General features: G+C 38.8%; 1 protein-coding gene across 2 annotated transcripts in view; it reads right to left on the bottom strand.

Moving 5' to 3' along the window:
• Positions 1-16,421, bottom strand: part of MACROD2 (mono-ADP ribosylhydrolase 2) — a 1,912,080-nt gene that overhangs the window by 6,320 nt on the left and 1,889,339 nt on the right. Inside the window, exons 17-18 of one of the 2 annotated variants that reach the window (XM_041733514.1) lie at positions 5,567-5,644; positions 3,029-3,097 (exon numbers count right to left, since the gene is read on the bottom strand). In XM_041733514.1, the coding sequence (XP_041589448.1) occupies positions 3,036-3,097; positions 5,567-5,644 (140 nt within the window). In that variant the 3' untranslated portion in view covers positions 3,029-3,035. The remainder of the gene's footprint in view (positions 1-3,028; positions 3,098-5,566; positions 5,645-16,421) is intronic. The other variant, XM_041733515.1, reaches the window with a different exon arrangement.

Genomic DNA, 16,421 nt, shown 5'->3' with positions numbered 1-16,421 from the left:
TCAGTTCACATTTCTATTTATTATCTGTAGCAGGGATAATGTTGCCCTATAATCAGCTATTAGATATACTTCTCATTCTGTTTATTGTTGTCTGACTTTGGGTGGCCTAAGTTTATGTATCAAATTCATGGTGCTTTTGTGTTTTCTACATTGGAACGTTTTCCCTCCTCCAAACAGCATCTCCTGTTAACTTCTTGAGCTGAATCCCAGATTTATCTCTGCAGAGATATTAGTTCTAACATCTTTTGCTGAGTGGCTTCAGGTCCCCAGTGGGCACTAGAATGCAAATATCTAGCCACAGGTCATATCTCTACATCAACAACCAAACTGCAGCCCTTAGGACCAGCGCATGCATCTTCAGCTTACCACACTAGTGCTTTCGTTTTCAGATTCCTCTTTATTTCTGGCACCTTTGCTTTCATGTCAGTTGAGCTATGTATTTAAGGATTTTTTGTTATAAGTTATCTCTCATTTCTAAACATTTGTATTGGGAAATGTTCTGCATTATCCTATCTTTTCAGTTACCTGTTGCTACATAACAATCCCCCCTCCAAACTTAATGGCTAAAAACATCATGGTTCATTATTTTGTATAATTCTGTAATCTGATGTGGGATCAGCTGGGCAGTTTATCTGCTCCAGATGGTATCCACTGGGGCCAGAACATCCACAATGGCCTCTCAGTTTTCAGAACCTCTCTCCATGGAGCCTTCCTCATTTTATACTAGCGCTTGGGCTTCTTGCAGGATAAATTCCGAAAGCAAGCATTCTGAGAGCATAAAGATGCAAGTTACAATGCCTCTTAAAGTGGATCCTCTGCCATGTTTCTCTAGAACCAAAGATTCAAGTTCTATAACTACATTTACATGTCCTCAAATACCTGTTGAAAAATTATTTACATTTACAAAGTGTTCTATTGATTTATTGAATCGTTCCCCTATTGTTATTTATGATAGTCCTGATTTTTTACAATTATAAATTATAAAAACAAGTATTCTTGCATTGTATCTTCCAATATTCTTGCATATCACAAAATGCATTATATCTTGCATTATAATTGCATTATATATTATATTCTTGCAATATATATATTATATCTATAATTATAATTCTATTTCACTGTATTTCTTTAATTTCTTGAAGGTATGATGCACAGAACTAAAGGTTCCTTCTTCCTTTTAAACTACCGTATAACCTCTACAAACTCAACTGTGTAAATATTTCTGTGGGAGTCACTAAAATTCCTTGGGTCACACTGTTTTCTATGACAAAGGTGTCTAGAAAGTCACTGTTTTTTAGGGAGCAGTATGGTGTCATTAAATAATTTTGTCCTGGAAGTGTTTGAACTTCCATTGATCAGCCAAGTGACCCTATGCAAGTCACTTCTTCTTGGAATTGAGTTTCCTCAAACTAATCTTGAACTTTAAGTTTTGACAACTTACTCATTTGGGTAAAGGTCTTTATTCATGTTTATGATCAAGGAAAATATTTTGACATTAACCAAGGAAAACATTTATCTGGGTACTTTATTCAGATATTGATCATACAAGAAAATAATAGTGTCTGTAAGAAAAATTCTAGACAAGAAGTCTATAGTTTGTTGGCAATAAAAGGGCAAAAGGTAGGGCAACACTGAGGAACTTGCATTTAAATTGTTCAGGTTTAGTCTCACTTCATTACTTTTTAATGGAAACTTCTCTACCATGTCATTTCTGCAGCTTAGCAGGATAATTTTAAATACATGAACAAGGTTAAAGAAAGAAGAAGAAACACTTATAAGACCATATTTGCATGAGTTTTATTTTTTAGCAGTCCTATGCTATATGTGTGTTACACAAATGCTATTATATTTAGTTTTTTTAAAAAAGATTTTATTTATTTATTCATAGAGACACAGAGAGAGAGAGAGGCAGAGACACAGGCAGAGGGAGAAGTGGGCTCCATGCAGGGAGCCTGACGTGGGACTCAATCCCGGGTCTCCAGGATCAGGCCCCGGGCTGCAGGCGGCACTAAACCACTGCGCCGCTGAGACTGCCCTGTATTTAGTTTTAAATGATGTTCAACACCATGATGGGAAGGACAGATGCCTCCTTTCATATATTCTCAAGCTTCATTCTGCTGTGATGCTGGAGCTCAAGAGTCTGGTGCAACATGGTCTTCTGAGTGAGTGCACAGACCTACTGAGAAGAGGTAGGGAGTGCAGGAAGGTGCTGAGAGGCAATGGTGATAGCACAATTGTTTCTTAGAGCAGATGAGCCACAATTAGTCTATCCCACCAGTTTCTTTTCAGTTAGTATTTTCAGCGAGGAGTTGGAATAGTGAGCTTGACCTCTCTCTAATTCTTCTCACCAGCCCTCAAGATATGGAAAAAGGTTATAGACCGCTCAACATTTTAGATAAATTTCAGGCTGCTGTGAGATTTAGAACGTTGGTTTGGAAAGTCTCTTAAACATGATCTGACCCAGACTATGATTTTCTTGGGGAGTTCCCTGAGGCTCATTCAACTCAACAAACCCTGTGCAGACACACAGGCCCACTGGTCATAGTGTGACAAGATAGGACACAAGTCAGGCTTCTTTCTGCCTAAACGCACTCAAGTGCTTTTCCACACTCTCCAGGGCAGAGATTGAGTGTTATGCTTAAAAACAGATATACTAAGCAACTCAGCAGGTAGCTTCTGGAAAAGCAATGCTTCAGAATCAGCTTGGGGTTGCTGAAATAATTTGATCCCTCCAGGAGGCCAGGGGGTTAGATGGATGGAAACATTTTTTTCCTGTTGTCAAAACTCAGAAAACCAAGGAATTGCACATTTGAATATGCTGTGGCTTATCTTTTTCCCTTAAGGGATGGTAGGTTTCTTGGGGTTATCCTTGCTCCTTCCACTGTGTCATTTGGTATAAAGGTTTTTAAAGTTTAGCCCAAGCCACGCTGTGGGACTTGGCAGGACCGAGGGAAATCCAATATGTCATTTACAAACACTTCCCATGGCTGGTTTAATCAATTGAAAATCCCACTACAGGGCGACTTACCTATTAGTTAATCTTCTGGCTGACTCTCTGTTGGGTCATTTACACTGTCAACCTGACTATTCATTTCAACTGTAACCAGAAAGGAAAACAAAAAAGGTTAAATCTTTATTAAACCCAAATCTGGGGTGCCTGACTGGCTCAGTCAGTTAAGTATCTGCCTTTGGCTCAGGTCATGATTCCAGGGTCCTGAGATTGAGCCCCGAGTTGGGCTCCCTGCTCAGTGGGGAGCCTGCTTCTCCTTTGCCCCTTGTTTATGCTCTCTCTCTTTCAAATAAATAAATAAAATCTCTAGAAAAAAACCCCCAAATCTCTTGAAATGGTCTGTGACATTAAAATGGTCTGTGAGTGGTTACATTGCTGATCTCCTATCTTATGCCTCTTTTCACTTCGTTTTCATTCATTCAGGATTTTGGGGACTAATTCTTGCAGGTTTTTACTGGCAGCGGTCAGGGAGGGCAGAATTGCCTCTTAAGGATCTGTAGAAGCTGAGTTGTCATTTTGTACCAGATTTTTGGGTTGACATTTTAGGTGTATTTATTACCATCCTGAGGTAAATTCAAAGGCCTTGATAGATGTTTAAGAAAATAAAAAGAAAACAAAGCAAAACAGATTACTGACATGCAGAGAGGTCAGCAGCTTGCTCTAAAATGGCAGTGTCAGTGGACCTGTTTGGTTTGCTAAGTTTTCAAGTCTGAATTTCAAAACAGACCCTGCAAACTTGCCAATGGGTGCAGCAGCAGTGGATGCCCTGCAATAGAAAAGCAAAACCTCCAACTGGGTCACACAGCAATGATGATATGTGTGCTTTTACTTTAACTGTGTGTATTGTTCTATGGGAGCATTTGCATAAAAATAGAATGCGTAATTAATGCTATTGTCCAGAAGTATTCCAGAGCAGGCATAGCAGACTGGAAATTTTCAAGGGTCAGTAGGTTCAATTAGATGGATATTTTTAAAGCATCAAAGCGCATACTATAAATGGGGAGACAATATACAAATGGACAATGGCCAGACCATATATAACAATATAACTGATGAAAAACCTCTGCAGCAACCAGCCTGGGCAACCCAACTGCAGGCTCTGCAGCAATCAGCTTAGGATGGTCAGGACTTGGGCATTGATTGCCAGCTTCACTATAGCCTGCCCCATGATTCCAACACAGGACCAAACAGGGAAAGCCAAATATGTTCCCAAACCAATCACCCACTTCTAGTTTGTCCAAATCTAGCTTCCCCATGCCAATGATCTCCAGTCAGAGGATGTCTGAAATCTTTTCTTAACTATAAAGGCTTCCTACTTCCCTGCCTGCCTTTGAGTCCACCAACACAAGTCATAATGGCAGACACCCTGGGCTATATTAAGCCGAATAACCTCTGTTTGTTCTTGTTCGGGTAGTCTCCATTTATTTGCACAAAATCAACAGTCCAAAGCTCTTTCTCTCAAATAGGAAAACTCGATTAAAGTAAAATACTGGCAAATGCCGGTTTTCACACTCCAAAGAGGCTTGAAAGAAGGGCATACCACCTTCTTGAAGGGTATTGAAAGGCATTGAAGGGCATTGAAGGGCATACCACCTAACTTTCTCAAGGAGGAAGGTTTTAAAGCAGTTCTCTGTTCCACCTGCAAACCATCCGGGGTTTTTAATGATGTGTGAGCTTATTCTAAACCCCAGGTATAAACCAGCCAGATGCAGCAATGCTACCTATATAAGGAGAATAATGCATGTACTTTCTCTCCTGGTCTATGAAATTGTTGTAGGGTCACCCATCTTAGTGAGGGAGCATGCAGAATAAAATATAGGAGAGCTTTTCTTCTATGTTTCTTCCTCCAACTGGTCACTGGTTCCAAAACCTATTAACAAATGTCAATATAAAAAGCATCCTATGATCAAATAAGTTTGGCAAAGGTAACAGTAAACCATGTTGATAAATTTCTTTACAGCTGAGCCATACAGGGGCAAGGGTATATTAACATTCTTCAGGCTCAGAGTATTCAGATGCCTTTAAAATGAGATGTGAATAAAAGGAGACTTTTTTGTAAACTGATTGCTAAGGTAGTTTTAAAGATCCACTATGTTTTTGGCTAAGCCATCTGAAGTGATGTAATGAGGTAAAGGGATGAAGGTCCAAGATAATCTTAGCCCAAAACCAAGCCAGGGCTCTCTTGAATGTTTCCTGGAGCCCCTATAGAGCAGGGATAACTTTGGGCAAGTACTTTTTTCAGAAGCAAGCGATATTCCCATAATATTCTCCAGCTGGACTTCAGTCCTGTTACCCTTGGAATTATCCACTACGGCCTCCATATTACAAACTGTGATCAACCTGAGGCATATAGTGTTCTAAAACAGCTAGCATCATTTTTTTTCCCCAAAGGCTGCCAATTTTATTAGTTCCTAGTAGAACATGGTTTTTGAAATTTACCTTGTTCTAACTGAATATGTTGCCGCATAGAATAGGTGGCTCCCCTAATCCTAGATTACACACAGAATACGTGTCAGATTTGTAGTTTACATGAGCTCAAATAGCTCAGAACTTTACCATCAAGACTTGGAGAGTTTTCTGCATAGCCAGAGCCTTCGCTTTGCACAGGAACTCTAGGTGTGTCCTCGCCTTGAGCTGAAAGGAAGAAGATAGTCCTTGATTAATAGAGAATTAGAACAGCCTGACTGCCAATTGTTCTGTCACCCTCCATTGCCCTCTTAAATTTAAAAATACTTCTGGGATTCAACTTCTTTTGCAGAAAAGGTTAAGGGAGGAAATAGTGGGTTGAATTGCCTGAATTCTTTAGTGCTGTCATCGAAATTCTCTTTAATTTGTGAGGTAATCGCATACATACATACACAATTTCTCAAATTAAAAATCTGGTAGCATGAAAGCGGAGAAACTCAGTTTAATCAGAACAACATACAATTTAAATTTAGGGAAGTGTGTGTGTGTGTGTGTGTGTGTGTGTGTGTGTGAGAGAGAGAGACAGAGAGAGAGAGAGAGAGAGGGTGAGAGAGAGAGTTTATGTAGCTTAACCTTTGAAAAGGGAAAAAAGAAAACCTGTTTTGCTTTAGGCATGTCTGAAAGCTGAAAAATTCATTTTCCTAGCAGTGAGGGTTTTTTTGTTTAAATACAAAATGAATAGCTTAGATGCTTTCCTAGGAGACAGTCTCAAATGCTGCCATTTTGAATTGCTGGGAATCAAGTCTTTAGTTAATTTTCATTGTGATTGATCTCTATTCTGCACAGCTTCAGAGGGTATGTCATCTATTTGCTGTGGCTGAAAGTATACAACATGCTTAAATGTAGTAGTAAGTGGATTGTTTTCTCTTATTGTGAGAAATTTTCCAGATATCTTAAAGGACAATAGTATCTTACATCTTAGTTAAAAATCTATTATGTTTTCACAGCTTTAAGGCCAAGGGTATTGAGAAGTACAGATACAGAAAAAGGTCTGGAAATCCATAATTTCAAAATTTTTATTATTTCTATACTTTTTTAAAGCAGAAAGTTGAATTCATTTTCATTACATGAGTACTTATTGAGCTCAGTATATGTTAAATTTGGTGTGCCTATTAGCGAGGATGAAGCAGGGATGGTAAAGGTACAGTTTGTAATCTCTTCAAAAGAAGATATCTTCAAAGAAGAACTTGCAGTCTTGGTAATGATTTACTGAAGCTGACAATCATGAAGTATGACTCAAAGATGACCAATCTCTGAGCCCTGGTGGATGGATGGTAGGGTCAGTACTTGAAGACATATAAAACAAGCAGAATGGGGGAAGGTGAGAAAGCCATTTTAGATGTGAAGTCTGAAGTACATGGCCATATAAGTGGAGATGCCAAATAAGCTTTTGCATCCAGTCCTGAGGAAGAGGATTGTGAGTAGGCATGTGCATATTTGCAAGATGTCAATGTAGAAATAACATTGATGGAATGAAGGTAGATGAGAGAAGTCAGGAAAAGGATAACAGAAGAAAAAAAAAAGGACAGATCCCAAGCCTTCAATGTGAAAGTAACTGTACCCATAAGTTTTCATTAGTTCCTGAGGATGATGTTGGGAAAGGGGAAACAAAACTTGAACCTTCCAACTTAAAACCATACCATATCCTTTCTCACTCCACCAATTCTAAAAAGTGGGCCATTTTCAGTTTCTCATCAACACATTCCTGTAGGCACAATTACAGAAGAAATCATTGATTGATTTCTCTAAGCCTCAGAGCAGGAAATCTTGGTTCATTATGCTTCAAAATAGAATAAGGAAAAAATGGAAACATTTGATTTTATACAAACATAGTAAACTTTTGGATGGAAAAAATACCGTAAGAAATATTTAGAAGAAAAATATTATATATTGAGGAAAAATATTCCTTTTATCATAGACAAAGGGTTTATATCTTTAATACATGAAGAACTTCTAAAAATAGAGATCAAGAAGATCAAAATCTGGATAGAAAGTTGAAATTTAACAGACAGTTCATTAAAAAAATAAAATAAAAACAGCCCATAGTCCTGTGAAAGATGATTTACTTTGCTCATAATAAAAGAAGTGCAAATTGAAATTACACTGAGAAAGAGGTTTCAGCCTAAGGTGAATTATCATGATATAGACTAACCCTCCTACCAATAACAGTTAAAAACACTGGAGAGATTATTTAAGAAACCATTTTTACTCAGTAGCAAGCCATCAATATAACACAAGCTTGAGGAGGTTGTGTTAAAACCTGTGAAAATGGAGAGCCTAGCATTCCACATGTGCCAACAAGTTGAACAGAGCCTCCAGATGTCTTATGATGCCTGGGGGATGTGGAAGGGCAAAACTTGGAGATCAGAGCTAACCAGGGAAGAGGTGCCTGGAAAAGTACTTCAGGTCTTCTGTGGGCCACCTGAAGGCTTATATTCTGGGGGCAAAGATGAACTTGATACAGACCAGCTCTTAAAAAACTGAAGTCCAACTTTTAATCAATTCAATTCCTGATTATATGGCAGAGCTCTGCCTCAATCCCACTGGCCTGTCAGAAGCAAAAATGTGATAAAACCACCCAGAGCTTCAAGCTATCTCTACAATTATTCACACACAGGATCCAGTATTCAATAAAAAAATTTCCTGGCATTCCAGAAGAATAAGAACAAATCACTGAAAACCAAGAAAATAAGACAACATATAGAGACATGTTAGATATCTATATATCATAGACACACTTTTAAAATAATGATTAATGTATTTTAGAATTAGATGCCAATTTGGAGAATTTCCATGGCAAAGAAGTTTATCAGATAACTAGACACTATTTAAAATGTCAGATGTGAAGTCCAGAACTGGAAAATATCTTATAATTGAAGTTATTAATTCAGTAGGTGAATTTGGCAGCCACTAGACATAGCCAAAGAAGGGACTTGTAAACTGAAAGTTAGATTAGAAGAAAATATAAAGTACAGATGAAAAATACAGAAAAAAGTTAGTAGGCATATGAGATGGGGTCTATCCTATGTGTAAAGTGGCAAAAGCAATTTTTAAGATATAATGGCTAATTTCCCCAAACTAATGGGATATCAAGTCACTGTTTTAAAAGTGTTATGATCGCTAGGCAGAATGAATGCCAAGCAAACCTCAATCAGGCCAGTCATCATAAAACTGCTGATAACCAAGGTTAAAGAAAAAGTATAAAATGATCTAGTGTATAAGAATCCATTAACATCAAAATAGCACCAATAGGACTTACAGATGCCTTCTCAGCAAAAATAATCAAAGGCAGAAACAATGCAATGGCATCTTTGAAAGTGCCAAATGAATGATTACCTGTGCAAAATTTCACAGCAAACAAAAGTGTCTTTCAAATTTGAATTTGAAATAAAATAATTTTAGGGGAAAAGAATTAGAATTGGTTCAGGAACAAAACAATAAACCTACCCTGAAGGAACAGTTTTCACCATCTTCAAAAATCAGTTCCAGGGAGATTTCAGAACTAAGTATGAAAAGTAACTTAGAAAAAGACCTTCACATCATTAGGCAAAAATTTCTTACACAGGAAAAGCAAAACAATAACCTTCTGGGAAAAGACTGATAATCTGGACAACACTAAAATTAGCATCATTAGTTTATGGATACACACCATTAAGAGAGTAAAAATAAGCTAGAGTGGAAGAAGATATTTGTAATATTATCAGATATTATTTGATATTTGATATCAAATATCACTGACTCCTGCACTGAATAAAAAGAAATAAATATGCAAAACAACAGAGAACAGACAGAGAACCCAATGGAAAATGGGCAAGACAGAAACAAATATGTCATGAGAGAATATCCTGTTAGTCACTTCATTTTTTTGAATGACTCTGGCCAAAGCTCAGCATTTAAAAGCCTTGGCTGGGATCCCTGGGTGGCGCAGCGGTTTGGCGCCTGCCTTTGGCCCAGGGCGCGATCCTGGAGACCTGGGATCGAATCCCACGTCGGGCTCCCGGTGCATGGAGCCTGCTTCTCCCTCTGCCTGTGTCTCTGCCTCTCTCTCTCTCTCTGAGACTATCATAAATAAATTAAAAAAAAAAAAAAAAAAAGATTTCCTGGATCTAAAAAAAAAAAAAAAAGCCTTGGCTTTTTCACTATTAGAGTGGCTTCAGAATGTTCTCATTCCTTGTCTAACTTATAAAATGTTCTAACTCCTTGTTTAACTCACTGAGACACCGTCAGAACTAATTAACACATAACATTATTGTTATTTTTCATAAGAAATGATTACTCTGAAAGGGAAATTAATTGACCTGACCTTAAACATTACTTCCTTGACTTTCCCTTCAGGGTTGTTATTTGTAATGGGATCTAAAGGTACCTGTGGCTGATTCTTCTATGACATCTCTTTCAAGGTCATTACTATCAATGATAACAACCCTTTGGTGATACTACTCTGGAGAACCCCTGTGGCATCATGGACAACTTTTGATCTAATAGGCAGGATGCTAGTCAATGAAACAATGCTCAAGGAAAATGAAGGCACATAGGAAACACTTTCAAGAACTAGGTGAATGAGAAAGGAAGACGTTGAAGAAAGCAAAACTCAAAAGGCAGATCAAAAAATAGTGAACATTTGAGGTGGTTGCCTTATGTTTTGTCTTTTCAACCTTATTGTTTTGTAATACAAAACATCCATATGAGAAACCTCAGATTAGGTCACCATATTGGCACAGATCAGCAGGACATCTCCTGCTGATGGCACGTTTGAGACCCATGACACAGAGAGATAAAACCAGAAATCAAAATTGTAGCCCTGTATATGGCTGCACTCCAGGAGCAGAGGGAAGCATTAGCTATTAGATCTGTTTCCAAAGACACTAGAGGTATGTCTGATAGACATTATTAATTTATTTAACATCATGAGTATGCAGGATATGTGCATACGGCATGAACATATGACTGTGTGCGGTGCGTGGTTCAAGTGTTTGTGTGTGTGCGTATGTGCATGCATGTGTGCGTGCATGCATGTGTGTGATGTATTTGGGAAGAGGGAGAGGAATGACAGAGATTTGTTACTCTGACGTGTGTGGTGTGGAACTGGTATTATCCTATCAGCTCTTACCCTCCTGGGCAATGCAACTGAATGCCCTGGGGAAATGAATCCATTTCATGTAGACAACAGAATCTGATCAAAACAAAAATTGCCTCTAGAGCTTGTTTATTCCAGTTTGCGGGTCCCTCCCCCCACTTTGATTGCTACTGCTTGAAACACAAACAGGAGGTACATTTCAGGGCTCCTAGCAGGAGATGAAAGATGCTAAAATAGAAAGTGTCTGGGACATTCAGTACTTTTTTCATTTTCAATTACCAACAGCAACTGTCCTCCTCAAAGCCTTGATTATGGTAACCTTTTGTAGGTCAGTTGTATTACATAAAAAGTAATAAATTAAACAGGTCTCATCATAAAGAAAAGCCACTTAGATGCTCATAGAATGCAGTTAACCAGATTTTTAATACATAAACATGGAGAGATGTTGGAGGATCCTTCAAATTTTTCTTTTGAGATTAGTGTTGACAATAAACTCCATGCGATATTTCAAATGACGAATAATTATTTCTCAGAGTATATAGTTGCATAGGTGTTATAACAGCTATAGCGAGCCGGGCCTGTCTGGATTTAAAGTGGTATTCTTGAACCATCTTGATTTTTGCCTTATCTATCTTCTAGCTTCACTATTAATGTGGTGGATTTGATAATTACACAGAAATGTTCACTTCCTATTTTCTACCACCATGGGAGTCTATGTCACTATCCCTTGACATTGGACTTGGCCATGGAATTTGCTTTGGCCAATGGAATAGTAGCAGAAATGAGTCAGAGGGTTGAAATACATTTGTAGAGTCGGGGATTGGCCTCTTGTGTGCCTGCCTTTTACCTCAAGAGGAACATGCTTTAGGGAGCAGTTGATCCAAGGAGAGAATGACCTGGATTCAACTAACAGCCTGGTTTCCTTCCTAACCCAGACTAAATGTAGTTGATTCTCATATCCATGAACCAAAGATAGCTAGTTATATTCTAAGCCCATGAGATTGAAGATGGCTTGCTACGCCACATTATTGTGATAATAGTTACCCCTCTTAATAATACATTTTAATCAACTCAGTCTTGACATTGCTTTCTAATTTTGTCCCATAGCAATCATAGCTACAAAGTCATGAGTTTGATCTGTGCTTAGGCTTTGTTTTTAAACATATGCTAATTCTTTAATTAATTAATTAATATTAATTAAATTAACTAATTTGTTAAAGATGTGTTCTTGTGGGGAGATATCTGTATTGATTTTTTGGAACGTGGTCTGCCCATTAGATCATCAGTTCAGTTTTCCCTTCATTTTAGAGAATTTTTTTTCTTCTATATGTTGACTTCTAAATTTCAGAAACAGAACCAACTGTTCCCACATAGAACAATTTATTCCTTCTCTCTTCTATATATATCATCTTTTCTCAAATTGTTTTAGAGTTTCTGTGTTCTTTTTCACTGTGATAATCTCAAGCCTTTTTTCTTTGTCAGTAACTTTGTCTTTGCTGTTCTTAATTGATTTATTTTCCTAATGGTTGAAAATGTGTCTCTGTCATGACTACATTTCAGATCATTATGTCATTTATCACCTTAACTTCAAGATCTTTAATGTTCTTTTAAATTCTTTTATAGCTATTGTAGGGAATTTTAAGCTTTGTCTGGGGTTATGTTTTCTTTCACAATAGCTTCTTCGTCTGTGTTTTGCTGACTTGCATGCTCACTGGCTTCATTCCTTCCTCCTCTGTCAAGGGGCAAGACGTGTGATACGTATTCATTAGCATGTTTCTTCTTTCTCAAAGTATCTGTGGCCTGTTGGTCCTCCACGAGCTACCAAGAAGGGTGTTTTCTTTTGAGGATTTTCTTTAGGAGAGGTAAAGTAGCCAGAGCTATTTACCACATTAGTTGTACTGGATTTCTTAAGTAAGAGAGACAGACAGACAGAGATGGACCATCTTGGAGCAGGGATCAATTCTAGGACCCTGCGATTGCTACCTGAGTAGAAGTCAGATGCTTAACCAACTGAGCCACACAGGTGCCCCAAGATCTTGCCTTGTTGATTTTCTCTTTTGTTTTCTATCTAGTGAAATTCCTGGTTTTTGCTAGAGGTAACTAGTTCTAGGCATTTGTTATTGGTCTGCTTTTCCTCTCCCATTTTACTCCCAGCAGGAGATAATTGAAATGTAGAATTACAGAGGGTTTTCCTGTCTCTTGGGGAAGGGAGAACTAAAAGGTGTTCATGGCTGACTGTATACTTTTGCGGGAATTTCCTTGGGCTGCTCCTCTCCCAGTTGCAGAGGCAAATGGTAGCTAGTAAGGTCCTATTCAGTGTTATTTCTGAGCATAGCAGATTTAGGGGGTAGGCTGGGCAACACCAGTCTCATGCTTTCAGCATTTCTGGAAATGTACCTTTTCTTTTGATGGCTACCAGCCCATTCTTCTGTCAGATTATTGTTTTTGTTGGTGTTCTTCATTTGCTTGTTTTATGTACCTCTTTTCATGTTACTATTTGAAGGAGTGAGGTTTGAAATCTGACTTCCCAGCATCATCTTAAACCCAAGACCAGGTGTACAAAGTGTTTTGGTTAGTGTGATTGTATATTCCCAACATGTGGCACACACACTTAACCTTTGTCAGCAGCTGGCTTTAGGAATATTCATCAAATGATTGTTCTGATTGTAGACTTGATGTTATAGCCTGAAAGTTCGTATTCCTCCAAATTCCTGTGTTAGAGCTCCAATCCACAATGTAACTATATTTGAAGATGGGGCCTCTATGGAGATAACTATGGTTAAATGAGGTCATAATGTTGAGGCCCTAATCTGATAGGGCTGTGGCCTGAGAAGGAGAGAGAGAGAGAGAAAGAAGAGAGAGCTGTCACATGAGGAGACATTGAGTAGGAGGCCATGTATAGGCCAGAAAGAGCTCCCACGCAAAATCAAATTGGTCAACATCTTGAACTTGGGACTTCCCAGCCTCTAGAACTCTGAGAAAATTTGTCTTATTTATCGATGGTACTTTGTTATGGCCACCTGAGCAGACTGATGTACTTGATTTCTATTTAGCTCATACTGCTTTGGGACAAAGGTATCATTTGGGACAAATGTATACTCTGTCCCCTACCTAGTGTACATTCTCCTCAAAACCTCAGTGCTAAAGCTACTACTTGACCACACTACCTCTCTTGATCACTTGGACAAACACTGTAGACATATGCCCAGGGCTCCCTCTCCAAAGTCAAATAATAAATGATTAGGCTGACAGGATCAAGCAAGTGGAAAATTCACAAGTTTCAACAAGACACCCTTTCCATGGCAACACACTTCATGTATTAATTGGGAACATTCTACTCTAATCAAAATCAGAAGATGTCTTTAGTAGGAGATGAAAGGTGGTGGCGGTTGCTGAGGGTAGGCATGAGATCACATTCTTTTATGTTTTACCTGATGATGTGCCTCCATACAGTCATTTGAGAATGGTTTGGAAATTCATCATCGGTTATTGTTCAAATAACTACGCTACAGAAAAACCCAATATTTAGGAAGAAAAAGAAAAGTCCACCAGATACTTCGATGCCTATTATGGGCTGGGAGACAAAATGAATGAGGCATATGGTATGGTTGCCTTCATGAAGTTCACAAGCTAGCTGAGAGACAGACAGAAACAGAGACGAGAGAGAGAGAGAGAGAGAGAGAGAGAGAGAGAGAGATTGATTTAACTGCTCACAAGCCAAGTGACATTATTAGCAAGAACTGCAAAGGCACAAAGGAGAGAGTGATTCACCTTTTCTGAATAGGGTGAAGAAAACTCTTCGAGGACAGGCAGATGGCATGGAAGCTGGAGCCAGGTGGCTGGATCAGTTTCAGATCGTTTGCACCCATGCTAAGCATTTGGTTAGGAAGAAATATCTCCTGTCTGTAAAACATCTGAAGGACTCTGCTTTTCACATCTTCCGCCAGAATAGCTTAGGCCTGGCCCCTTTTTACTCTTCCTTCAGCTCCACCTCCCTGCCCCCACCTTTTCACTCTTCTTCCATTCCCCCACATTCCCCAGGCTGCAAGGCAGTTCAAGTTCCTCTGTGCTTGATAGCAACCACTGAAGGCTTCCCAGGCATTGAGCTGGAGGTTGATCACATTCTATAAGCCTGGCTTTTTCTTTCCTTTTCCCAGACCCCAATTAAGCATCTAATTTTCATTCAGCCTCATTATGCATTCCCCACCTTTTCAGAGCCTGGCAGGAATTGAAACTACATGGAGGCCCTTCTCAGCCAGGGGCTGCCAGCACTGGTCTTAGATTAGGGTCTTTCCAGCAGAAACAACACAGATTAAGTGTCTCTCAAACTCCCTCCCCACACCATCACACACCCATCGTGGCTTTTGTTTCTCTACAGAAACCAGATAAATCTGCACACAGCAGGGTCTTAGTGAACACAGAGATATGTATTTCTTCCAGAGGAGTCTTTTGATTCTTTCATTCTAATAGGGTTTTAACTATATAAGGAGCCACAGTGGGGCAGCTTTGGGCTTTTCAGTGGTTCTTTATGTGGAATCTTTCATAAGGAAGGAACTCACTGCTGGCAATAACCAAAGCTGGATTCTCAGAAACTTCATCATACATTTAAGGTTCCTGAAAGAAAGTGCCTCTGACTGCTTTGGTTGAAATCCTGCACCATTAAGTATATAGCTCTTTAGTCAAAGAATAATTTAATCCTATACATCCTTAATTATAGACTCCTTAATTATTTCCACTAGATTTTGCCCTTTTTGTCTATTCCATTTTCCTAAATAGCACAATTTATTCTGAACATTTAATAAAACCTAGTGTACCACCTTTGTCCATGACCACAGTACTAGAAATCTACACCCAGGAAGAAAGCTGCATCCAAGAAATAAGTAGCAGATTACAGAGCACTGGAGGATAGTTTATCAGAGGTCTCTGAAGGATAACTAAGTGCATTCAGTTCTGCTACAGTATTTCTATTTCTGGTCTTGGTTCCTCAACATCAATTCTTTTAGTTCCCCCTCCCACCCTTCAAAAAAGGATATAATTTTTCCTACTAGGAAAAGTTTCAAACACACCTGGTATTAAACTCTAATCCATTTTCCATTCACAATGCCTTATCACAGATACGTGGATCTTAATCTTTGAGTTTTTTTGGCTTTAACCATGTTTATACTTTCTGAATATTTATCACTACCAGAGCAAACACACACACACACACACACACACACACACACACACACCCTAAAAGACTGTCCAGGCCAAATCCACTAAATATGTAACTAAAATGTTACTGCTATTAAAATCAGCCAGAAGCCTTTCACTAAACAGAATTCAAAGTTGCCTGTGAGAAGTCTATGTTATGTTTGCGAACCTCTTCTGTTTAGGGACTTTATTCTCCTTTTAGGTTGTAACTCTGTTATTTCTTGTTGTCTGAATAGGACTGCATTCCTCAAAGAATAAAAAAGACCCTTGACCATATTCTAGACCAATCAAACCCTTTCACAGATGTGGACACTGGGTCTCAGAGAAAAGGCATGGTTGCCTCAGGTCACCTGGCTCTGAGGTCAGAATTAAAATTTCTCCTAACTTCACTTTTGGGCTATTTCTAATACTTCATCAAACACTAATGACAATGGTGAGAAAGCTGAAATAAGACTGGAATTTGGGGTGCTAATCCATTTGAAAGCAATGGACTTGAAAGTCTTGCATTCCTAAGATGTTTGGGTGGGAGAAGGTAGCACAAATTTACTCACGATGAAGAGAGTAGGTCCTCATCAGATGCCAGGGACTTCTCTGTGGTCAGTGGCAGCAGGCTCAGTAAAAATGATGGTGTACCAAGGCTCTCCTCTCGTACAGGGTCTTCAGGGCCCTGTGGTA

This window comes from Vulpes lagopus, chromosome 18, assembly GCF_018345385.1.
Source record: "Vulpes lagopus strain Blue_001 chromosome 18, ASM1834538v1, whole genome shotgun sequence".
Classification (NCBI taxonomy): domain Eukaryota; kingdom Metazoa; phylum Chordata; class Mammalia; order Carnivora; family Canidae; genus Vulpes; species Vulpes lagopus.
The sequence above is the reverse complement of the archived record's forward strand: the minus strand, read 5'-3'. Positions and strand labels throughout refer to the sequence as shown.